General features: G+C 54.6%; 4 protein-coding genes and 1 long non-coding RNA gene across 9 annotated transcripts in view; 4 read left to right on the top strand and 1 right to left on the bottom strand.

Annotated features, from left to right (window-relative positions):
• Nucleotides 1-168: 168 nt before the first annotated feature.
• Maz (MYC-associated zinc finger protein (purine-binding transcription factor)) lies at nucleotides 169-3,018 on the top strand (the record flags this gene model as incomplete). Its single annotated transcript, XM_005405237.2, is given in 3 exon segments — nucleotides 169-232; nucleotides 507-678; nucleotides 1,939-3,018. Coding segments are annotated over 3 exon segments (400 nt in total), but the record flags the coding sequence as incomplete, so codon positions are not given.
• LOC106146709 lies at nucleotides 685-1,521 on the bottom strand. Its single transcript, XR_001231267.1, has 3 exons — nucleotides 1,433-1,521; nucleotides 872-1,010; nucleotides 685-790 (listed from the first exon to the last, which is right to left on the bottom strand). It is a non-coding gene; the product is annotated as an uncharacterized LOC106146709 (long non-coding RNA).
• Nucleotides 3,019-4,004: 986 nt separating the features above from the next.
• On the top strand, nucleotides 4,005-8,229 carry Prrt2 (proline-rich transmembrane protein 2). 4 transcript variants are annotated; one of them, XM_013504778.1, is made up of 3 exons: nucleotides 4,006-5,757; nucleotides 6,140-6,272; nucleotides 6,443-6,533. In XM_013504778.1, the coding sequence occupies exons 1-3, from the start codon at nucleotides 4,867-4,869 to the stop codon at nucleotides 6,451-6,453; spliced, it is 1,035 nt and encodes a 344-aa protein (XP_013360232.1). In that variant the 5' UTR covers nucleotides 4,006-4,866; the 3' UTR covers nucleotides 6,454-6,533. The 4 variants fall into 4 exon arrangements, with proteins under 4 accessions (XP_013360231.1, XP_013360232.1, XP_013360230.1 ...); XM_013504776.1 differs by lacking the exon at nucleotides 6,443-6,533 and adding an exon at nucleotides 7,782-8,229 and having other exon boundaries at nucleotides 4,007-5,757; XM_013504775.1 differs by having other exon boundaries at nucleotides 4,047-4,131; nucleotides 4,802-5,757; nucleotides 6,140-7,604.
• Nucleotides 7,782-10,570, top strand: Pagr1 (PAXIP1 associated glutamate-rich protein 1). Its single transcript, XM_005405243.1, has 4 exons — nucleotides 7,782-7,869; nucleotides 8,223-8,707; nucleotides 9,036-9,118; nucleotides 10,139-10,570. Exons 2-4 carry the CDS (start codon nucleotides 8,229-8,231, stop codon nucleotides 10,336-10,338), a joined length of 762 nt encoding a protein of 253 aa, XP_005405300.1. The 5' UTR covers nucleotides 7,782-7,869; nucleotides 8,223-8,228; the 3' UTR covers nucleotides 10,339-10,570.
• A 103-nt stretch (nucleotides 10,571-10,673) lies between these two features.
• Mvp (major vault protein) overlaps nucleotides 10,674-24,212 on the top strand; it is a 28,751-nt gene continuing 15,212 nt past the window's right edge. The window contains exons 1-4 of one of the 2 annotated variants that reach the window (XM_013504773.1): nucleotides 10,674-10,969; nucleotides 22,466-22,930; nucleotides 23,304-23,453; nucleotides 23,614-23,809. In XM_013504773.1, the coding sequence (XP_013360227.1) occupies nucleotides 22,923-22,930; nucleotides 23,304-23,453; nucleotides 23,614-23,809 (354 nt within the window). In that variant the 5' untranslated portion in view covers nucleotides 10,674-10,969; nucleotides 22,466-22,922. The remainder of the gene's footprint in view (nucleotides 10,970-22,465; nucleotides 22,931-23,303; nucleotides 23,454-23,613; nucleotides 23,810-24,212) is intronic. The other variant, XM_005405235.2, reaches the window with a different exon arrangement.

Here is a 24,212-nt window from a genome sequence, read left to right as displayed (position 1 = left end):
GAGGTGGGCCTGCGCCCGAGGGGCGGGCGGCCCTGCGAGGGGAGGGATTTCCTGCCGGAGGCCGCCGCCGAGCCGCGGGAGAGAGCCCGTGCAAAGGCCTGACGTCGAGCGCCCGGCAGAGTGGGGCACACCCCCCCAGCCCTAACCCGCACCCCAACGTGTCCCCAGGCCGGACCACCTCAACAGTCACGTCAGACAAGTGCACTCCACAGAGCGGCCCTTCAAATGTGAGGTAGGAAGCCCGCCTCCTCCTGTCCCGGTTTTCATGATTTTGAGCCTCATGGTAGCTGTCTGAGTTCAGCCTCTCAGACCCCCTTTTTCTCTCTCTTCTTTTTGCCTTTTCACTCCATTTTCTCATTTCTTCTTCAAGGCCTCATCTCACTCCCATTTCCTACAGATCAAAGACCCCCAAGGCTCTGATCCCTTTAACCTCTTGCTCCCTGCTCCCCACTCCTGGAAGCTTTAACTCTCCTGTGACGCCCCCCACGCCCCTCCCCCCTCCCCAGAAATGTGAGGCAGCTTTTGCTACGAAGGATCGACTGCGGGCACACACAGTCCGACACGAGGAGAAGGTGCCCTGTCACGTGTGTGGCAAGATGCTGAGCTCAGCTTATATTTCGGACCACATGAAGGTGCACAGCCAGGGCCCTCATCATGTCTGTGAGCTCTGCAACAAAGGTGCGTGCTGAGGGGTGCCGGGAGGGCTCGGGATGGGGGCACGGCTGGTGGCCTTTCCACAGGTGTGCGTTAAGGGTGCTGGTAGCCAAGAGCTCGTGGCGTCTAGAGCCCTCTAGGAAGGACGCAAAGTAGCATGGGGGACCACTGCACAATTACGAAATTATAAGGTGGTGTGGCCCGGGAGATGACCTACCTGGGAGTCAATCTCCTAGGTGTCTGTGGGGAGAACAGGTGGGACACGCATCCTTTGGGAAAGGAGTGGTCAAGAGCCAGTCCGTAAGGGTCAGAGGTGAGGTTTCCGCTGTGCAGCCACAAGTTCTTGTCTCCAGTTCCTGGGGCAAGTAGAGGACAATGGCAGGGGTTTAAGAAATACGTGCCCTGTTCTGGTAGCAGAGAAAGCGCGCTGAGCAACTGGGCTGAGACTGGGGGGCACTGGAGGGGTGGGACACAGCCGTCTCTGCTGAGAGTCTGCCCTCAGGTAGCTAGGAATCCGGTCTTGTCACCCTAGGAGAGAGCTCCTGGCCGTGGAGAAGGGGCTCTGTAGATACCAAGGCAGAGGAATGGACACCACCCGAACTGCTCCCCAACAGAGTAGCTGGCCCCAGGCTACCAGGATGTGGTGGGAGGAGGACAGGGTCATCTGAGGAGGCTGTCCCCAGCCTAGGAGAACAACCCCGTCTCTGGGGTCTCCACCTGGCTGACCCCCATTCCCCAATCCCAAACCCCCCCACTAGGCTTCACCACAGCAGCATACCTGCGCATCCACGCGGTGAAGGACCATGGGCTCCAGGCCCCGCGGGCTGACCGCATCCTGTGCAAGCTGTGCAGCGTGCACTGCAAGACCCCTGCCCAGCTGGCCGGCCACATGCAGACCCATCTGGGGGGGGCCGCCCCCCCTGTCCCAGGAGATGCCCCCCAGCCACAGCCCACCTGCTGAGGGGGACCCCGCACCCACCAGGCAAGGCGTGGGGCATGGCTGGGGGGGCAGGATGGGGTGTGTGGGACACGGGGTCAAAGGGCCCAGCAAGGGATCTCAGGAAGGCCAGAGATACTCATCTTTTGCTCAGGTTAGGGAGATTTGGGGGCCAGGGAGGGCCCTTCAGGAGAAACCCTTCTTGTCTAGATAAGGAGGCAGGCCAAAGCTTTGGGGCCCGATAGGAAGTGAGCAACGGCTGTGTCCCAGGGGAAGTAGTCTGGGGGACAGGGGTAAAGGCTCTTGCCGTTCAGGTTGCGCTGTGATTGTGGTGTTTCTCACTGCAGGTACTGGTGAGGTTTGTCCAATGGCGGCAGCGGCGGCAGCGGCAGCGGCGGCGGCAGCAGCAGCGGCGGCAGCAGTGGCAGCCCCTCCCACAGCTGTGGGCTCCCTCTCTGGGGCGGAGGGGGTGCCAGTGAGCTCTCAGCCACTTCCCTCCCAGCCCTGGTGAGCTCCACGTTGGTGGGGGAAGAGCAGAGAGTGGAGCAAGCCCTTCGGTAGTCTTCTCTTCCCCTCTCTCTTCCTACCAACTCCTCACTAGTTCCCTCCAACCAAGGAGCCTCCAGAAAGAAAGGAGGAAGAAATGCATTCTTAGGGGAATTCGCTAGGTTTTAACGATTTGTTCCTCCTCTCCTCTCCTTATCAGAGCTGACCCTACACACACCTGTCCCCTCAGTTGTGTTGAAGTCCCATGGACAGTGGGCAGGGGTGTCAAGAGGACAGGAGCAAGCACTGCCCCTATCCCCTCTTCTCCCTGTAAGGCCCTGCCCTCCCGGGGATTTGTGAGCCTTCTCCAGTGGTCCTTGCTCCCCTCCTTCCGGTCTTCTCCCCCTGCTGTCTGCTGCCCCTGCCTGGGGAGTTGGTGCTTTTTTTTCCCAGGGGGAGGGAGGAGAGGAAGGAGAGGAATCAAAGATTCTGTCCTAAAGAGGGAGGATGGTGAGATTGAGAAAGGACAGAAGCAGGGAAGGCAGAGGTTATATCTTCATAAGATAGGCTTGTTGGGGTTAGGCCCTAAACATCGTCCTACTTGAGAATCTGTCGGGGGGGAAAAAAGTCAAGGGGATCAAAAGGAGGAGCCACTAGGGCCAGAGGCAGAATCCGAGGTGGAACTTTAGGGGGCCAGGGTGAAGGAGTGGAACCAGGGACTAGAGGTGCTTCCTGGGGCGGGGGAAATGCAGCCACAGTGTCTTGCCCTTCCCTCTTCCACCCCCGCTCCAGCCCTGGTCTTTTCTTTTCATCCTTTTCCCCCATGACAGAAGCTGTGGCCCTGGCCATGTCATCGTGTTCCTGTTGTCCCCTGCATGTTCCCCCACCCTCCAACCCCTTTTGCGCGGACCCCATTACAATAAATTTTAAATAAAAACTTGGCTGTGGCTCTGGGTTCAGTGAATTGCCGAGACCCCTTTCCCTCTCCCCAAGGGGTTTCTCTGCCAGCTCGAAATCCCAACCTTGCCCTGCTCTGTGGGCTCAGACCTTAGTTCGTCCCTCCCCAGAGGCTACATCAGAGGTTAGGGTGGGGCCGCGGCTCCAGTGGCTGCGGAAAGGAGTTAAGGACTTCAAAGTCTCTAGGGGAATACCCAGTCTGGACCCACCCAAAATAGCCGCTGCAGGTTCCAAGAGGCCCGAGTTAGACCTCCAGGCAGTGGCGTGGCGGGGATACCGTGCCCACTCCCTGCTGCTCAGACCCCAGCCGCACACCTGCATGCCCTTAAAGCCGTGGCAGGTGGTGTGGGTCAGAAAGTTGAAGGGAATCGGGCCCCAAACAGAGCACTAGGACCACCTTGCACCTATTCCCCGGTCCTGGGCCTAGTGCCCCGCGTTTACGCAGCTCAGGGACCCAGCCCTCCTGCTGTCCCCGGCTGCCCCTGCAGCCTCTGCCGTGCGCTGTTCTTCCCAGGCTTCCTTTCCTGAGCCTGCCAGTGCCCATTTCAGTTGGGAGACTTCCTGCTCTGCAGGCGCTCTTCTCTTGAGACCCCACCTTGCTCCTCTGTGCAGCCTCCCCAAGCTTTGCCCCCTCTCCCTTCCCCTCTGCTGTAGGGGTGCCACCGCCCAGTCTTGCTTTGGTCCTGGTGTCGACTCCTCGCAGACCCCGGTCTCTGCCTGGATCCTGGGTGACCGTTGGCGGGAGGGGCTGAGGACCTAGGAAGGGGGCGCCCCCTCGGGAGCTGCACGTGGGTAGGGGCAGGGAGGGGCGACCGTGGTCCCCGGCCGTTGCCTGGGTAACGCGGGGCCTGGCACGCGCGGCTCCTTCGGGCTGGCCGGGAGGGGCTGGAGGCGTGCGAGGGGCGGGGGCGGCGCGCGCGGCGGCAGCAGCAGCGGAGCGCAGGGGAGGGGACCGGAGGAGAGGGGACGAGCGAGAGGAGAGGAGGGGACCCGTCTCCTCCCTCCTGCGCTCACTGACTCGCTCCCTCCCGGGCTGCGGCTATTGGAACCGCGGCGGCGGCGGAGGCGGCTGGGGCCGTCCGGAGGCCGGCGTCGAGGTGAGGCTGGCTCGAACTGAGGCTGCGGGTAGGAGGGGACCGACAGACGGACCGGAATGCACAGGAATGCGGGCGCGGGCAAGCTGGAGGGTGGTGCTGGGCGCGCCGCCGTCCCGGGAGGAGGGCCGTCCGCCCGCCGAGGGCCAGGGAATCCCCGAGAGAGAGGTCGGAGAAGGGACTTCCGAGGTGTCCGGGACCCTCAGGAAGGGGCGGGGGCGTCTGCGCCCCAAACGCGCAGCAAGAAAACCCGCACCACCTGAGCGCCCAGGGAGGAGATGCGGCGTGAGTGGAGTGTGTGCGCATATTGGGTTCCCTGTGTAATCTGTTTGTCGGAGCGTTATGGTGTCCGCACAGCTTGTTGATTGGGGGGTGCTCTGGCATCTGCTGAGATCTGAAAGTCTGGATCTTGTTGGGTGCACCAGGGAGAGACCCTGGGGAGGGTTCTGTTTATAAGAGGGTTTATCTTCGCGGGGCTCCCCAAACAGAAGACCGAGCAGAGCACTTCTCCCCAGGGATGTCCTACCCCAAGGCAAAGGAAGCCCTAACTTTTCTTCCTTTCCCCAGAGACAGCACAAGGCTGGCCCTGAGACAGGAGCCTGGTGCTGTGGGGCCTGCAACCCTGAGAGCCCCTCTTCCCTTCTCACACCAAACCTGTCTCCTCCTCTTCCAGGATCTGCTACTGTCTCTGCTATCCCCTCCTCCCCACAGGGGCCCTCTCCCGTCTCCCCTCTCAAGATGGCAGCCAGCCCTTCTGAGGTCTCTGAGGCCAAGGGGGTGGAAGAGAGTCCCGAGACCCAGGGAGAAGGGCCTGGCAATCCCGAAGCTGGAGCTGGTCCTCTTCCGGTCCTAGCAGGGGTCCCAGAGCAGCCAGAGGCTCTGCAGCCAGGCCCAGACACAACTGCAGCCCCTGTGGACTTGGGGCCCAACGCTGGGCTGGCTCTAGAAACCACAGGGACCCCAGCTGAAGCCCCGGAAACAGCCCAGGCTACAGACCTCAGCTTAAGCCCAGGAGGGGAATCAAAGGCCAACTCCAGCCCTGGAGAAGTGTCCCAAGAGCCAGCATCCAAACCAGCAGGGAACAAAGAGCCCACTGCAGCCCAGGGGTCAGAGCAGGAGCCCGCAGCCCCACCTGAGCCAGCCTCAGAGCCTGCTCCCAAGCTAGAGCCCCAGTCAGACCCTCAGCCAGCTTCCCAGCCCACCCCCGAAGCAGCCCTCCAACCGGAGCCCCCTGCCCAAGAAGACCCCACCCTGGATGTCCTTACCGAGAACGTGGGGGAAAAGCAGGAGAATGGGGCCGTGGTCCCTCTGCAGGCTGGCGATGGGGAGGAGGGCCCAGCCCCTCACCCGCACTTGCCCCCCTCAACAAAACCCTCCCCAGCGAATGGGGCTCCTCCCCGGGTTCTGCAGCAGCTTGTTGAGGAGGACCGAATAGGAAGGGCTCACGGTGGGCATCCGGGATCTCCTCGAGGTAGTCTGAGCCGCCACCCCAGCTCCCAGTTGGCAGGGCCTGGGATAGAGGGGGGTGAAGGCACCCAGAAACCTCGGGACTACATCATCCTTGCTATCCTGTCCTGCTTCTGCCCCATGTGGCCTGTCAACATCGTGGCCTTCGCTTATGCTGTCATGGTGAGCCTCAGGGGACCCTGGCCTAGGTCTGCTGTGGCTCTCTGCTGCCCGCCAGGGCTGGGTCCGAGCCCCAAGAGAGACGGAGCCTTCCCTTCCCTCTCTGCATGGACCCACTTCCCAGATGACGGGACCTTTGTTTGCCTCTCCCCAGGACCTAACCCCCAGCAGCTGCTGTCCTGCCCCTGCAGGTGGGAGGGTTACGGAGACCTGTTCACGCAGCCACACTGACCTGTGCCCTCTTCACTCTGCCTTCCCGGTCCTCCTCCCTCCCTTAACTCCATGGGCCGGCCTCGCCTCCGGACGACTTCCACCTGATCCCTGCTGGGCTGGCTTCTCCTGACCTGGGCCATGGCCGTGGTCCGCCCCCTCACCCTAACCCCAGTCCCGGAACAGCCTGCAGCAGGGGGACGTGGATGGGGCCCAGCGCCTGGGCCGAGTGGCCAAGCTCTTAAGCATCGTGGCACTGGTGGGGGGGGTCCTCATCATCATCGCCTCCTGCGTCATCAACCTAGGCGGTGAGTGGGGGTCGGGGACAGGCAGGGGAGGAGCGGAAGGGCTGACAAGGGCAGCTTTACTAACCCCTGGCCCTGCTTTCTCCTGTCTGTTCTCCCTACTTCTTTGTCTCTCTTGTCTCCCCCCCTTGCCCTCCCTGTCTCTGTCTGTCCTTCCCTCTCCTCTCCCACAGTGTATAAGTGAGGGGCTCTGCCCTGCATCCCAAGACCTTTCTTCCTGTTGGGAGCTGCCTTGGGCCCATCCCTCCCATGGGGGGAGCCCAATCGATGGCCCTGGCCCCCACCCCTAGGGACCAAGGGAGCCTGAGCGGACTTGTTTACAGCTTCTTTCCTGCTCCTGCATCCTGCCAGGCTCCTCTGCCAACCGTAGGCCTCCCCGCTCCCTGCACTTCTGTCTGCTGATCCTTCCCCTCCAGCCTCCTGGCCTCCCTAGCCCCGCACTTGTGGAAACCAACCTGCACATCTCCCAGTCTCTGTGCTCTCAGCCACCCTGCATCCCTCCCAGCCTCCCTGCACTTCCAGTCTCCCGGTTTCTCTGAACTTTAACCCTGGCCCGTTCCCAACTTCCACTGTCTTGGCATCTAACCCGTTCCTCCCCTCCTTCCCTTTATCATCTGTACCCCCTTCCCACACCCCCCTTCCTTATTCTGCCTCTTCCTCACCCCTCAGCATCCTCTTCACCTTCCTGCCACCGTTTATTCTGCAAGAACTCCAGCACTTAGACTGTCAGGCCGGGGGAGGTGGAGTGGTGTCTGGACAGGGCTACCTAGCCCGGGGCTCCAAATGTTCTTCGCTGGGGGCCCGGACCCCTTACTACCCCGCCCCCACCAGGCGCTTTTTGGGTCGCCAGGAGGCAAGCCAGCCTGTCCTGGGGACTTGGGCAAGGGGGTCCCGGTTCTAAACGCGCCAGGGCGGAGAGAGGGCGGCGCCTGGAGGTTCCGAAGGAGCCGACCCGCCCACTTGAGCTTTTAACCTTAAGGGAGTTTCTTGCTTGAAGGTGTCGGGAAGGGGGGTTCGGGCCATTCACGAAACAAACAAACAAACAGAGGACCAAAGCTCCCGGCTGCTGGGGGCGAAGGAGGAGCGGGGAGGCTCTATAATTATTTTCTAAGACGACCAGGGATGTTTGTTGTGCGCGACAGCCCGCTGAGGAGGCAGAGGGCCAGCTGCGACGCGTTTCGGAGTTGGCGGAGTTTTTGTTTTCTAAAAAAAAAAAGTTGGGGAGAAAAACTAAAATTCCTTTAAAACAAGATATATAAAACTGACTTTCCCCTTTGTATGCTGGATGCTGCATGAGTCTGAAACACCAATAAATGGAGACTGCATGAGACTCGGCTCATGTTGGTCCCTGCGTTCTTCTGCCCCGCCGTTCATCTGCCTCCTGGCAGAGCCGACCGGATGGTACACGCATGCGCCTTCGTGGTCCCCATCTTTACTGTGGGCCGAAGCCTGATCTGCGCGAGGGCCTACTTGCGCATGTGCAAGCCATCCCTCGCTTTCCTTTCCAAGTAGCTTTGACTGGAGCGGAGCCTCCCGCGCCATTTCTGTGCGCCTGCGCACTGTCACCCTGCGCAGCCGGGGAGGCGGGTCGTAGCCCCAGGTGCGTACGAGCGGCTGAGTGGACGTGGCCCAGAACCGCGGGCTCTGGGCGGAGGGCGCTGGTCCCTGTGCGGACGGGGGCAGAGTGGGCCTGCCCCTCCCCACCTCGGAGATAGAGATAGGGTGGTTTCTGCGGGTCCCGCAGAACGTCAGCTGCGGGTCTGTGGGCGGGGCCCTTCCCTCGGGGAGATCGAGCGCCCCCTCCTGGGGACGGGCGCGTTAGCCGGAGACAGCTGTTGGAGCCCGATTGGCCGCCGGTTTCCCAAAGCCCGGGGCGGGGGTCCCAGTCCCTTGGGGCGGGGCACCCCGGTTTGGTACTCCAGGGTCCCTTGTATTGCCGGACCTCTTCCCTAGTGGCCCATGTCTCTTGCACGGGGTCATGGAGACATTGCGGCCACAACGGCGCCTCTGTCTGAAGAAGGGGAAGTGACTTCCGGCCTCCAGGCTCTGGCGGTGGAGGACACCGGAGGCCCCTCTATCTCGGCCAGTAAGGCCGAGGAAGAGGGGGGAGAAGGCCAGGAGAAGGCCGAGCGTGAGGGATCGGGGGCCGAGGAAGCCAAAGGAGAAGCCTCCAGCGCGGGAAGGGAGGAGCGAGCCGAGGGAGACTCGGAGGACTGGTGCGTGCCCTGCAGCGACGAGGAGGTGGAGCTGCCTGCGGATGGGCAGGCCTGGATGCCTCCGCCCTCCGAGATCCAGCGGCTCTACGAACTGCTAGCCGCTCAGGGTACCCTGGAGCTGCAAGCGGAGATCCTGCCCCGCCGCCCTCCTACGCCCGAAGCTCAGAGCGAAGAGGAAAGATCTGATGAGGAGCCGGAGGCCAAAGAAGAAGAAGAGGAAAAGTGAGGACACAACTTTGCCCCTGGGGCTACCCCCCCACACATGGTAGAAGGAGCGGGGAGGGTAAAAAGGTGGGACCTGAGAGCGGTAGAAAGTGCAAGGAGCCCCGGGCGTGCTGGCACTTACCTGTAATCCCAGCACTTGGGAAGCTGAGGCCGTGGGTCGCTGTGACTTTCAGGCCAGCCTGAGCTGCATAGCGAGACCCCATCTCAAAAAAATAAAACAAAATAGAAAGTTGAAGGAGGGTGGAGAGCCACAGACTGGGGAGAAACGTGTGGGGGTGTTCGGTAGGGCCACCCTCATCCTCTTCTGTCTGTCCTCCTGCCCCAGACCACACATACCCACGGAATTTGACTTCGATGACGAACCAATGACACCGAAGGACTCCCTAATCGATCGGAGGCGCACCCCAGGTACAGACAAGAGGGATGAGTTGGGAGGAGAGGAAGGGCCTCTCTTCCCAGTTACCAAAAAAGTGGCTCCTTTAAAGAGGGGCTGTTCAGTTGCCACACAGCTTATAGAAAAAAACATGCACCTTGTGGTCCCACCATCCTGGCTTAGGTTGATGCCCTATCTTCCTTTAAGAAAGCCCCATCGGCCAGGCGTGGTGGCACACGCCTATAATCCCAGCACTCAGGAGGCTGAGGCAGGAGGATCCTTGTGAGTTCAAGACCAGCCTGGGCTGCAAAGTGAGCTCAAGGCCAGCCTGAACTGTATAGGGAGACCCTGTCTCAAAAAGAGAAAAAAAAAAAAAAAGAAAGAAAGAAAGAAAGCACCACCAATAGTTCCACCATGTTTTCTACTCTTCATTTTCTCCCCAGAAGTCCAAAGTCCTGCTGAGCATTGTTCTCTAGATCCACATCCCTGAACTACTGTGTGCATCACCAAATCTGATCCAGTTTCATCCTTCCATTTACCCCGTTAGTCAAGCCAAGTCCTGTTAGTTTTCCTGTACATTTCCAAGTCCATCTGCCCCTGTCCGCCTTCAATACCAGACCTCATCCAAGCCACTATCTCACTTGCCTGGATAGTCTCAGTAGCCCTCATTGGTCTCCCCGCTTCCAGTCTCAGCAATCAGAGCTGTTTGTTTAAAACAAATGTCGCTTCTGTACTTAAAATCCCCCAGAGAATTCCCCTCCAAGAGTCCCTACCTAACCCCACCTTGCTTCTTGAAACAGATCTGTTTCTGCCCAGGGCCTTTGCACTTGCTTGTCCCCTGCTTGGTAGGCTCTTCCCTTGTCTTCACATTACTCAGGCACATTTAGGACCTTCATTGCCCACACTGTCTGTGGCCCAGCTTTAATCCTTATAACCTTTACGCTGAGGCCTGGAAGCCTGGGTATTAAATGAGTTCAAGTGGTGAGTAAGGTCCAGGCAGCAGTAGTGTGCACTGCCTCAGTCCTTTCCGTATTTCCTACCTTCCTCTTCTCTAGGAAGCTCAGCTCGGAGCCAGAAAAGGGAGGCCCGCTTGGACAAGGTCCTCTCAGACATGAAGCGACACAAGAAGCTAGAGGAACAGATCCTTCGGACTGGGAGAGACCTCTTCAGCCTGGACTCAGAGGACCCCAGCCCAGCCAGCCCCCCGCTCCGCTCCTCGGGGAGTAATCTCTTTCCCCGGCAGCGGAAATACTGAAATGCTGACTGTTGCTGCTGCCGCCTCCGAGGTGCAGAGACTGTCCTTGCTAGGGCTTGGTCCCTCCCTCCCTAAACCAGGACACTGGAAAACTTGGGAAGAGGAGTGAAACCCCAGGCTCCCAACGCAGCACTTTGCAGGAAAGAGGGAGTGTGTGTGTGTTTTCTGTCGAATGTCTTACTTTGAGACCGGGGCTGGATTTTCTAAAATAAAAGGTGCAGAGTTTTCTTAAGAGCAGATGCAGCTGGAGACTTAAACAATTGCCCGCAGTTAAGCAGAGAGGTAGAATTTTATTGACCCAGATTGGAAAACTAAAGCCAGACGAGACAGAGGACGATTCAGCCAGCATCTGTCCGCTTGTCTCGGGCCCTTGACCAGTCCTAGTCGCATGGGGCAGCGTTCCAGTTGGCTCTGAAGCAAAAATTCCTGAGCATGGAAGCTGCAACCAGGGCAGCCCAGAGGCGAAAATGAACATCAGCTGCTTGGCCCTTTAACTACTAAGCCCCGCCCTCGCGGCCCCGCCCACCTTTTGGCCCCGCCCCCGCCCAGCTCTGGCGGTAGGAGATCCCCGGGGCTGAGTGACTTTCCTGGCCTGCCGAGCGCTGCTCCTGCTGCTGCCGCTCTTCCACATGTGAGTACTTTTCGCTTCCTCCCCGCCCCCACTAATGGCGGGTCTCTGAGCCCCGCAGAGTTCTTTTTAGACCTGGCCTATCTTCTAGGGCCTTTCTTCTGCAGGGAAGATAAAACTTCTCTGAATCAGAGCAGGGAGAAAGGGTGGAGGCTTTGCTTTGGGAGGTTTTGCTTTCTTGTTGGGAGTTTTCTGGGGTTCGAAGGAAGGGTAGATCAGTTGGCCACACCCCTAGATCTCAGCTTCTGACTGCAAGTAAGGTGGTGCATTACGGGGGGATTGAATCCGGGGCTTTCATGCTGAGTTCCTGAACCCTTTTTAAATTTTTCATTTTGAGGCTAGGCGTGGCGGCACAGGCCTGTAGTTCCTGCACTCGGGAGGCTGAGGCAAGAGGATCACTTCAAGTTTGAGGCCAGCCTGAACTGCATAGAGCATCCGTGTCTCAAAAAGACCAAAAAAAAAAAAAAAAAAAAAGTTATTTTGAGATAGGGTCTCCAAATTGCTCAGGCTGGGTTCAGACTAGCCAGCCTTCTGCCTTGGCTTCCCAGAGTGCTGGTATTACAGGCATATGCGACCATGACCGTCTGAATTGGTCATTTTCTTGTTTTTTTGTTTATCCTTTTGACATGGTTTCGCTATGCAGTTCAGGCTGGCCTTGAGCTCACTATGTAGCCCAGGCTGGTTTCGAACTCGCAATGATCCTCCTGCCTCAGCCTCCCGAGTGCTGGGGTTACAGACGTGCGCCGCCACGCCCAGCAAGGTCATTTTCTTTTTTGAGACAAGAGTCGTGCTATGTACTTCAGGCTGGCTTCATACTCACTACGTAGCTCAGGATGGCCTCAAACTCCTGGCTATCCTACCTCAGCCACTCAAGCGCTGGCATTACAGGTGTGCACCATCTTGCCTGGCTGAACTGGTCATTGCAAATTACTTTCCTTGGGCTGGGGATATAGCTCAGCGGCCTAGGCCTGCCTAGCAAACGCGAGGTCATGAGTTCAATTTCCGGTACCACCAAAAAAAAAAAGAAAAATTACTTTCCTTGAAAAGCACAGATAGGGAAGCAGTAATAAAAAGTGATAATGGTTAACGTCAAGTTACTTCTGTTTTTTTTTTTTTTTTTTTTTTTTTACTTAATTTTTTTGTGGTAAGAAAGCAGAAAGAACTTCATTGTCATTTTGATTAAATTGCCCTATTTGGGAAAGTTGGCTGTTACCTCTTTCTCCCCTCAATTTTTGGAAGATCAGATATCCTCATTTTGGTTTGGTGATGTGCAACTTTATTTTTTGGTCTTTTTGAGACAGGGTCTCCCTATGCAGTTCAGGCTGGCCTTGAGCTCACTTTGTAGCCCAGGCTGGTCTCGAACTCGCAGTGACCCTCCTGCCTCAGCCTCCTGAGTGCTGGGATTATAGGCGTGCACCTTCATGCCCGGCTTAATGTGGAACTTAGCATGAGTGACTTCATTTTGATTTTCAGTCTAGGCTATTGGTACCTAGTACAGGAGTATAGTCCAAGACCATGATCTATTCTATTTAAAAGAAGCAAGAAAATGGTGGAATAAAACCTCCAGAATGCTGAGAGAAAATAACATCACTTGGGAATTTTATTCCTCAAGAATGAGGACAAGCAGGGCATGGTGGCACGTTTCTGCAGTCCCAGCACTTGAGAGGTTGAGGCAGGAGGATCATACTGAGTTCGAGGCCAGCCTGAACTACATAATGACACCCTGTCTCAAAAAAACCAAAAAATTGGGGCTGGGGATTTAGCTCCGTGGTGCAGCACCTGCCTGGGAAGCCTGAGGTCCTGAGTTCGATTTCCAGTCATCCCCCCACCCCCAAAAAGGATGAGGACAAACTAATGACATCAGGTAGATAAATTATTTTCTTATTTTTTAAATTTTTTTTTGTCTTTTTGAGACAGGGTCTTGATATGCAGCTCAGGCTGGCCTTGAGCTCACTTTGTAGCCCAGGCTGGTCTTGAACTCACAACGATCCTCCTGCCTCAGCCTCCCGAGTGCTGGGATTACAGGCGTGTGCCACCACGCCCGGCAATAAATTATTTTCATATATGTATATATGGATATGTGTATGTATATATTACTATAAATTTTTTCCTTTAAAAAAAGATCATACACAGCTAGGATGGACTTACAGTCCCAGCTACTCAGGAGGCTGAGGCAGGAAGATCACTTTAACCCTGGAGTTAAAACCAGTCTGGGCTCAGAAAGATCCTTATCATAGAAAGATCTTTATCTCCTAGCAAAGAGACCTGCAGTCCCAGAGGCACCAAGATCACTTTAACCCAGAAGCTAAAGGCCAGTCTGGGCAACAAAGACCCTTATCTCTGAAAACAGAAAAAAAAAAGAGACTGGCTATAGCTCAAGGTAGAATCCTTGCTATATGCCAGAAGCCCTGGGTTTGATCTCTAGCACTGCAAGAATTTTAAAACACTGTGGCTTGTGTAGCCTATCATCCCAGCCCTGGGAAGCTGAGGCAGGAGGATGACAGGTTTGAGGCTAGCCTGGGCAACTTAGGGAGACCCTGTCTCAAAAAAAATTAAACACTGGGATGTAGTTTAGTGTGAAAGCCCTCCATTCAGCTCCCAATACTGGAACAAAATCTTGTAAATGATAGGTAACCTTATAGGGCCCATACAAGACTCTGTCTCAGAGCTAGGTTGGTCCTTGACTGAACCTCCTGCCCTTTCCCGCTGCAGACCTAGACCGGCCTGTTGCCTTGAGCTCCGAGAATGTGACTAGTTCCCGTTGAGAGCCTCCTCTACCAGATGTTGAGGTTTCCCTGCAGCTCTCTACTCTGCCCTGCCATCTGTGGGCCTTAGCTGGTCACTTGAGGTGCTGTTAGCAGAGTGGTCGTGAGGTAGGACCAGTTTGCAGAAGGTGCAGTTTGGTGAGCAAGGTTCTCTTTGGGGGAGCGACATGAAAGAAAGCTCAGCTGGACCCAGCAGCTGGTGATTCTGGGGATGTTAGAGCTGTCACACGTTAGGATCGGCACACGTGTGGGCAACGGCGGTTGAGGCAGTTAATCCCCTTGTCCTCTGCTCCCTGCCTGGGTGGACTCCTGGGATTTGGGGTCAGGCTGGATGTCACATGGGGTGCCAAGTGGCTCTCGCAGGAAACTCCTGCTTGTTTCTGCCTGCCAAGGGGCAGGGCCGTAGGAACCAGGACAGCTCATGGTGGCCGTGAGTAGCCATCTTGAGCGGATGGCCCAAGGACAACCTGGCGACTGCCAGGCGGTTGAGTGCCCAGGCTTCCTTGTTAGCCGATGCCCTCCCAGGTCTTCCAGGTGTAGAGGCGGGGCACTGGCAGACTGCAGCAAATGCTCACCTATGAACCGCCATTGGTACTGCTTCCTGGGCGGCACCCAGCCCCACCCAGCTCCTTCATCTTTGTTCTAGGGTTAGAGTGACAGTAATGCTTTCGCGTGAGGAGCCATACTACCTCTGGCTGTGAAACCAGGCTAGAACTCTATCTTGAACCCTTGAGAACTGGGTGATCTTGAGCACACGTTCCTTAACTTGTAGGTTTTTGGAACGTAAAATGGGTTCGCTAATTTTGCTCAGCACAATGCCTGATTTCAGCTTCAGGAAACCTGATTTCAACTTCAGGAAACCTTGCCTCAGTGACTCTGGAGTGAGGCATGAGCAGGATTCAGCCTCGCAGCCGAAATCCAGGAGTGCTAGGGTGTGCCGGTAGCCCCAGCTGTTCGGGAGACCGAGACAGAAGGATCACTTGAGCCTAGGAATTCAAGGCCAACCTGAGCAACACAGCAAGAGCCCCTTCACTAAGGGAAAATAAAGGTCCCTGCCAACAGCTCTGATAGGCGAGTTTAGGAAACGTTAACCTAGCTCTCCAGGTTCAGAAGCCTGGGGGATCACTTCTAGCCTGCACAATCCACACTGACAGCGAAGGGCGTTTATTGGCAGCAAGTGAGGAAGTGAGGGCAGTGTCCTGGGCTGGCGGAGCTGCTTTGCCCCAGTGAAGTCCCCACACTGTTTCTAATACAGAGTGGCCCATTAGACTGGAGCTCAGGACAGATTTTTCTTAGGAATAAAAAGTCGTAAACCTTTGTCACTAAAAAAGGTGATTTCTCCCACCCCCTGGAGCAGGAACTAGTTTTGATAAACCAGGAAATTGCTGAGTGAAAAGTAAGCCCTCTGGTGTTCCTGAATCTTGTGACTCATGACTCATTCTCTAAACAGACTACAGCAGTGGCGAACATTTTAAAGCTTTCAGTGCTTTCACACAGCCCAGCTGCGTACCATAGGTTCACCATCACTGGACTAGAATTTTTAACTGCAAATCAGTAAGGCTAGATGTGCCTGTCAACTCAGCACTTAGGAGGCTGAGGCAGGCAAATCGCCATGAGCTGGAGGCTATCCTGGGTTATGTAACTCAAGACCAGCCAGAACTACATAGTGAGACCCTGTTTCCCAAAACAAAACAAAACAAAAAACCAGTGAAGGAAAACAAACTCCACTGAAGAGCCTACATTTTGTGAAAGGTGTTTTTTTGTTTTGTTTTTTTTTTTGCGGGTGGGAGGTTTCTTTGTGGTGCTAGGGATTCAGCTGAGCTACATTCTCACCCAGGTGCCCAGCATGCCCTGGGTTCCATCCCCAGCACTAACTTGGTCCAAGTCTCTTAACGCAAAAGTAAAACTTGATTTCAGCCAAAAAGCAGTAAATTCACAAGTCATGAGATCTTCAGATCTTTGTACTAAACTTCATGTTCCTTTTCTTTTTTATTTATTTATTTATTTATTTATTTATTTTGGCTTTATGAGACAGGCTCTCATTATGCAGTTCTGGCTGGCCTTGAGCTCACTTTGTAGCCTAGGCTGGTTTCGAACTCGCAATGATCCTCCTGCCTCAGCCTCCCGAGTGCTGGGGATCCTCCTGAGTGCTGGAGATTCTCCTGCCTCAGCCTCCCGAGTGGTGAGATTACAGGCATGTGCCACCACGCCTGGCACTGTTCCTTTTCTTAAACCTAAGGTTGGTGGAGATCTAGTGGCAGGGCTGAGTTAGCAACTTCAGTTTCAAGCCTGCCTGGATCAAGAGCTGGAGGTGGGGACAGAGGGGGCTGTTTGGAGCTACGACAGGGAAGACGGCTAGAGAAAAGTAAATGAAATCCCCAACCGGGTGTGATGGAAGTGTGAGACGCTGAGGTAGGATGATCACACATTTAACCCCAGGCTGGGCAAGTTGGGGATTTATTAAGACCCTGCCTCAAAATAAAAACTAAAAAGAGATGAGGGCTGGATGTAGTGGTGCATGCCTGTAATCCCAGCACTTGGGAGGCTGAGGCAGGAGAATCACCCTGAGTTCTAGGCCATCCTGGGCTACATGGTGAATTCAAGGTCAGGCTGAACTACGAAGCGAGACCCTGCCTCAGAAAACCAAAAAATAAGATGTTGGGATGTAGCTCAGTGTGAACGTCCCGGCTTCAGTCCTGGTACAGAGGAAGGGGAAGAGTCCCTGCTCTTGGGCGGTCTGATACTTGAGTTCATCTTTCTTCTTCCCGGCTACATACATCCTGCTGTGCATTAGACATATTTTCTCAAATGAATACCTGCGATTTAGGAAGCAGTCACTTTTATCCCTGCCTCAGGGTTGAGCAGAGCAAGGCTCAGGGCTCCTAAGTGCCCCAGGATGAGGCTGACAGGTGACAGAACCGGCCAGGTTGATATTTCCCCACTGGCTGTCAGTCCTTTTTATACATTAGAGCCAGCAGGAGAGCTTTTAAAAATAGCAGTGCTTGGACCCCACCCTGGATGGATTAAGCAAAAATCCCCAGGGATGGGTGCTTTAAGCGACCTGCTTCTCCTGTGCAGTGGTTTTGGGAGTGGCCGTGGGGGCCTGCTCTTCCCAAACTCTGCCATACCCGAACCCTTGGGGAACCTGGTGCAAATGCGATCGGTGCAGCAGCTCCGGGCCGGGGCCTGAGGCCCTGCGTCACTGTGTGCTGCGGGTGGTGTCCTGCTGCTCCTGGTGGGCCTGGTCTGTGCGTCCTGGTCGCCTCAGATTCACTGTCGGTGCAGGTGAACCTGAAGATCTCATGACTTGTGAATTTATTGCTTTTTGGCTGAAGTCAAGTTTTACTTTTCCAATAAGAGACTTGGACCAAGTTAGTGCTGGGGATGGAACCCAGGGCATGCTGGGCAAGAGCTGTACCACTGAGCTGCCACCAGCCAGAGCCCGTCCTTGAACTAGAGGTCAAACCCAGTGTGTGTGTGCTGCCGATAGACTGTTTAGGTCTTTCCCCATCTGTCCCCCATTCCCTCTTGTGGAAGGTGAGCGTGAGACTATGTGACGATTGGCTGTGGTTGTTTTGTTTTGTTTTGTTTTGTTTTTGATCTTTTTGAGACAGGGTCTCTCTATGCAGATCAGACTGGCCTTGAGCTCACTTTGTAGCCCAGGCTGGTCTTGAACTCGCAACGATCCTCCTGCCTCAGCCTCCCGAGTGCTGGGATTACAGGCCTGTGCCACCACACCTGGCGCATGGGGTTGTTTTTTGTTTTTACTTTTTTTGAGTCACGGTCTCACTGTGTGCTTCTTGCGGAAATCTCATGACATCTGAGGCACTTGTGACCGGGCAATGCTGGGCGTGTATCTCAAGGGTCTACTGGGGGCAGATCTCAGGCAGGGACTAAAGGGAGGCGGGTGAGTGGGTTTGGGGAACTAGGGCCAGACTTGAGAGTGGGGCACCCCCTTCCAAGGTCAGCATACTCCTTCGCCATTGCCTTTTGAGGGCCTTGAAGCAAAATGTTCTAACTGCGTGTCATCTGGTGAGCCACCAAAGTCTGAGACTCATCGTGAACTCCGTGGCAGGTGTATCAGGGTGAGACGTGCTGAGTGATGCGCCCGGCGGGCGGGGGAGGCACCGCTCTAGGGCGTGTGCAAGGGGTGCGCTCAGGGAGTGGACGCAGGGTCTGGCACTGAAGCCGGGGCAGGAGCACAGCATGACCTGTGGTGAGGATGACTTGCGCTGAGTCACTGAGCTGGGGGAGGTGCGCATCCCCCCCTGAGTGGGCCCAGCTGGGGTGGCAGATGGTGGAGAGGCCTCAGCCATGGGGGAGCAGGGGATCGTCCAAGAAGGAGCCAATGGAGCTGTTCCCAGGGCCTGCTTGCAGCCTCCCCTGGCCTTCTAGAGTTCAGATCGCCCCTGTGGGGCCTCAGAACCTGGCCCACACCTCCACCTGCAGCGCGAGCCCTTCCTCCTGCCCCATCTGGCTTCCTGGCCGGGCTTCCACCCTGCAGAGAACCTGGCAGAGGAGCTGCTGGGAAAAGCTTCGCTTGGCTCTGGGAAGCCTGCTTTACTGTGCCGCTAGCCCGCAGCTGGCGTAACACAAGACTTGTCACCTTCCTGACCGGTGAACCCAGAAGCCAGGAGGCTAAGCAGGGAGGGGCCAGTGGTGCTGCCCTGGATAGAAAAGTTGGGCTTCAGGCACTGCCAGTACCCTATGTACAGTAAAACACAGTTTATGAATAGCCTGGCTCTCTTCTGAGCATTTTGCTTTAAAAAGTTATTTTAATTTAATTTTATTTTGTGCTACTAGGTATTGAAGCCAGGGCCTTCACAGTGAACTACATCCCCAACCCCTTTTAAAATTTTTTTGCTTTGAGACAAGCTCTGTCTAAGTAACTAAACTCATGCTGGGCTTGAATTTGTGATCGTACTGCTTCAGCCTCCCGGAGTACTGGGACTATAAGTGTATGCTACCTGCCAGGCTGATCCATCCCTTTTTTTTTTTTTTGTCTTTTTGAGGCAGGGTCTCACTGCAGTTTAGGCTGGCCTTGAGCTCACTTTGTAGCTCAGGCTGGTCTCGAACTCACAACGATCCTCCTGCCTCATCCTCCCAAGTACTGGGATTACAGGCATGCACTACCACACCTGGCTCTCCATCTCTATTTTGTAGCCAAGGAAACAGGTACAGGGAGGTCAAGGGACTTGTCTAGGGTCACCCATCTAATAAGGGATAAAGGCACCATCCAGACAGTTCCAACCCTGTGGAGTCCTGGAAGCGGTCTTCCCAGAACAGAGGGAGAGAGAAGGGAGAGAAAAGGCAGGGATAAGAGGGAAGGAGCAGAGCCAGAAAACAAGAAAGGGGACCCCTTGTTCTTAAACAGCAGTGTGAGAAATCGGAACTAGGAAAGCTGCTTTCCTGCAAGTTAGGAGAATTAACTTCAGGCAGAAATGAGTCATAGAAAAACATCAAGGTCACATACCGTACAGAATTGCAAGATAAAAGAATATGGGACAGAATAACATCCCTTTGATGTGAACAGTGTCAGGAAGACATTAAAACTGCAGCCACTTTCAAAAGGAGGTCAGGGAGGAAGGAAACACACAAGGCATAAGATAGTAAATCCGGGTTGTCAGCCCAGGTGGGCTAACTTTGCATCCCTCACCCATCTGTGTCTCAGCGGCTTAGAGCTCTGCCATCCAACAAGGGATCAACCAAAGACATTTGGCTGTTTAAAAGTTTGAGGGGCCTGGGGTATAGCTCAGCGGCACAGCGCCTCCCTGGCAAGTGCAAGGTCATGAGTTCGATTCCCGGTACACCCCCAAAAAAAAGTTTGAAAAAAAATTTATTTTCAGTGCTGGGGATCAAACGAACCTCACACATGCTAAGCACCTTCTCTGCCATTGAGCTACACCCTCTGCTCCCCAAAGTAATTAATGTTAAAAATTTATTTTACCACTGAGTGTGGTGGTACGTACCTATAATCTCAGCTAGCTGGGGAGGCTGAGGCAAGAGGATCACAATTTCAAGCTTAGCCTGGGTCACATAGTAAGACCCTTTCTTAAAAATATAATAAACACATAAATAATAAAAAAAAAAATTGTTTAACTTATTTTCTCGGAGGCACTGGCCACATTTCAAGCGTTCAGTAGCCACACACAGAGCAATCCAGAAATAGAGCACACTTAAAATATTCCCCTCATCGTGGAAGTCCTGTTGGACAGTGCTGAGTTTCATATGTATGGGGGGGGGGATGCATGCCGTGGCCCAGGTAGGGAGGGGAGGCAATTATGGGAAGCAGAAAAGCTTGTGTCGCATCCTGACATGGGAGAAATGTAACTCCCAGCGTGCTGTATGTCAGATGTGCTCAGTTCAAGGTCCCACAGCTCGAGAAATGAAGTCGTGAACCAAAGGAAGAAGTTAGGAGAGTTTTATTGTAGGAGCCTGGGATATAGCTCAGCAGCATAAGTACCTGCCTGGCAAGTGCAAGGTCCTGAGTTCAATCCCCGTACCGCGCCACCCCCTGCCAAAAAAGGAGAGTTTTATTGTAGGGGCCTGGGATATAGCTCAGCAGCATAAGCACCTGCCGGGCAAGCGCAAGGTCCTGAGTTCAATCCCCGTACCGCCCTCCCCACCCCCCAAAGGAGAGTTTTATTGGAAATGGGGACAGAAGACTAGCTCCTGGATTCCCAGGAGGGGTCCCAAATGGGGTGGCCACTGAAGCGCTTTGTAGGAGTAATTTATACAGCAAAACTACGCAGTTGGTCAAACTACAATCAACCTGTACGATTACAAGTATAGCTGCTTAGCCAATATTGAGCCAATAGGGAAACAAGTCATGTAGCAAGGGTACGTGGAGAGAACAGAGACGTTTGGGGAAGGAATGGGTCCAGATGCTCTGGGTACCCACCTGGGAGACTGATGCCTATCTGGACTTACTGGTCCAGGGGATGCTAGTTGCCTATAATCTCAAATTGCTGTTTATGCCTTAGGGAAGGGTGTAGGCCTGGCCACCGCATATCTAACTTGAGGCCTGGTCTTCAGATGTGCCTCTAGCCACAACTCTTTTTTGTTATTTCTCTATTCATATATTATTGGTACATTTTAGATATACATAACGGTAACATTCATCATAGAGAATTTATTCCCATACAGGATATAACTTGTTTCTTTTTTCCCCATCCCCCTGCCTTTAATCCCTCCTTCCTTCCTCATTTACAAAAACTTTGTTTCCATTTTTTTCCTCCTTTTCTCATTTTTTTTTTTAACTTTTTTCCTTTCCCCCTCCCTTGTTCTCCCCATTTTAAACATTTTATTTTACAATACCTATTATACATTTTTGTCCTTATTTACACTTTCGGTTTCTCACACCAGAGAAACAGTGCGGTATTTACACACGTGTCTGATTTATTTCGCTTAAGAGAATGGTCTAAAGGTGCATCCATTTACCTAGAAATGTCTTGAGCCTATCCTTGTTTATGGCTGAGTACTACTCCATTGTATAAAACAATCTTCTTTTACCCCTTCTCCAATTGATGGCCATTTGGGCCCCAGTCACAATTCTGCTGTCTTTATTTTTGTGCTGACTTCCTTGAGAGCTCAGCCCCTCTCTGACTATGTATTAATTTTTATCTAATTGAACTGCCTATAATAATCTAGAAGGAGCAGCTGCTATTTGGCTCCTGGCAATTTTGCCACATTTTTTATTGGTCTCCTAATTCTTCGAGAGAGGCAGGAATTGGGAGCTTGTGAAAACTCATAATTTCTTCTTTGGCAGTCTGGGGGGTTGAATCAAGGGCCTCTGCACTAAGCTGCATACCCACCTCTTTTTATTTTTTTATTCTGAGACAAGTTCGCACTAAATCGATAGACTGCGCAGGGTGAGCCTGAACTTGTGATCTTGCTACTTCAGCCTCCCAGAGTGCTGGGATTACAGATGTGCACCACTATTCCTGGTTGGAAACTCGAATTTCTGAAAGCACTGGGGAGGCTTATCACAAGTTTGAGACCAGCCTGAACTCCGTAGTGAGACCCTGTCTCAAAAAAAAAAAAAAAAACCAACAACGAAAACCCCCCAAAATTTTACAGGCTGTATGGGTCAAATAATACTCTTTTCTCAAGGTGTTTTCCAGTGTTGGTTTTGTGATTTTTTTTTTTTTTTTTCTGCCGCCTGCCTATTTTTCCTGTGTGAGGGAGGCCACACCCTTTGCAGATCATTTCCATTTCTCACCAAAGTGGGTGGCCAGCGAGTACCGGAATGAGGAACCACTCTATTTGCTAGGGCGGCTTCCAAAATGTCCGATGGGGAGCCAGGCATGGTGGTGCCTCTAAAACTGGCACTCAGAAGGTTGAAGCAGGAGGATCGCCAAGAGTTCGAGGTGATCAAAAGAAAGAAAGAAAAAAAAAATGTCTGGGGGCTCCGGGTGTAGCTCGGTGGTACAGTATTTGCCTCGTACCCTATGTGTGATCCGTAACTGGATTCAATCCCCAGCACTGAAAGGTAAGAAAAGAGGAAAGCGTGGCCATAACCTGTCTTAGGACAAGGTTCTGAGTTGCTGGGCAAACTTGATTGCCTTTGTCTGACTCAAGGGACGCAGTCAAAGTCCAAGAGGTGCAGCTGTAGGGATGAGCTTCAGGTAGGGTGTGTGACATTCCTGAACAGGCCAACCACAGGCTTCAGGGAGGGTATAACTGAAAATCGTTTACCCTGCCCTACCCTTCTGCCTCTCTCCCCCCATAACAGGGAGCCCAGGGAGATCACAAGCAACAGAGAGAAAGCTAAGGAGGGGAGTACTGGACCAGCACTACCTCGGGTCCCAGATTCAGTGTCATTTGTTTTACGGTTTTGGAGAAGATGGCCACATTTGTATTTGTGTGGGGAAGTTGGACACAGTTGTATTTGTTACCTGATGGGGAGTTTGTGAACAGAAGCAAAATTTTGTCAAACGCTTGAGAGCCAAATTGTGAACAAAAGCGTTTGTGAGCTGAGGCGTTGCTCCTAGAATAACTTGCTGCGGTACTGGCCCGCCTGATGAATGAGGGCATCAGTCTGGTCCGGGATCCCTTCCCTGGTGGACCATGCCCTAACCTTTCACCCTTGGCTTGCGCAAAGCACAATGGGAGGAGCGCGATCAGAGGTCTGCGAATGCTCTGGTTATAGTCCAACCCTTGAGTATCGCCAGCCCTGAGGATCCCCTGAGATGAAAAGGTATCAGCCTCTGGAGGAACCAGAGAGCTACGCAGAGCCACTGCTTCCCACTGAGTGCTGGGCAAGATCCACTGCTGCCTCCAAAACCCAGCCTCCCCTCCCGGCTCAGACGGGGAGCCTTTTGATCTAAAGCCCCCACCCGTGCAGCAGGCAGCAGAGGAGGGCGGTGCAGGAGGGCGGGGTGGGAAGGAGATAGCAGCGACCCCTGGTCTGCGGGGGTCGACTCCTACAAGATCTGGGTGGGCCTGTTGTCCCGGGTGGGAAGAAGAGAGGGAGGGGGGGCCCGGGGACGGGGAAGGAGGGGCCTGACTCGCACTTGGCCCCCTTGTTCATTTCATGTCCCTGCCACCTGTCTGCCCCGCCCCGCACTCAGGTTCTCCCGGGGGATAGGAGCCACCATGGCCGATGGCGAATCCATCATCCGCATCCCCCCGTACCATTACATCCACGTGCTGGACCAGAACAGCAATGTGTCCCGCGTGGAGATCGGGCCGAAGACCTACATCCGGCAGGACAATGAGAGGTTGGTACCTGTTCCTCTGGATGAGGCATTGCCCTTCTCCCTGTTCTGTGTGGGAGTGGCCCTCACTGGGGTGACGGGGGTTTCCCTCGCGTTTGCCGTCTCCTTTGGGGTGAGGGTGTGGCTCTTCTGGGTCCTCTTACTCCTTCTCACCATCCGACAGGATACTGTTTGCCCCCGTGCACATGGTGACTGTCCCTCCACGCCACTATTGCGTTGTGGCCAACCCTGTGTGCCGGGATGGCCAGGGCTCCGTGTTGCTCGACGTCACAGGGCAAGTACGACTCCGTCACGGTGACCAAGAGATCCGGCTGGCCCAGGACCCCTTCCCCCTGTACCCAGGGGAGGTGCTAGAGAAGGTATCTGCCTTGTCTCCCCATACCCCGCGCCACCTGTCCTGCGGGAAAATAAACCCTGCTGGAGGGAAAGCAGATTGGGCCCGTGGAGAGGGTGGCGGGGATGTGTGCTGGTTCTCGCAGGGCAGGGCTGGCTCCTCACCCGCAGCCGGCCCGCACTGCCTGGGCTCTGCCAAGGGCGAGCCCTTCATTCTCTCAGACAGTGCCAGACACGGGTGGGCAACGACACAGCAGTAACAGCCATTGTGCTGCTGCCGTCACCAGGAAGCCATCACAGGCCTGGACTTCCAGCCAGGGCCTGGCCCGTGCTGTCCTCCGACCCTAGATCAAGCCAGTAGGCAGGCTACCTTCATTCTTTGATGGGTCTACCTTGGCCTTCTTGCCGTTTTGTACCTTTTAATTCCAA

The sequence above is a fragment of the Chinchilla lanigera genome, unplaced genomic scaffold, assembly GCF_000276665.1.
Source record: "Chinchilla lanigera isolate Chin_1 unplaced genomic scaffold, ChiLan1.0 scaffold00092, whole genome shotgun sequence".
NCBI classification, from domain to species: domain Eukaryota; kingdom Metazoa; phylum Chordata; class Mammalia; order Rodentia; family Chinchillidae; genus Chinchilla; species Chinchilla lanigera.
This window is presented reverse-complemented; position numbering and strand designations above follow the sequence as displayed.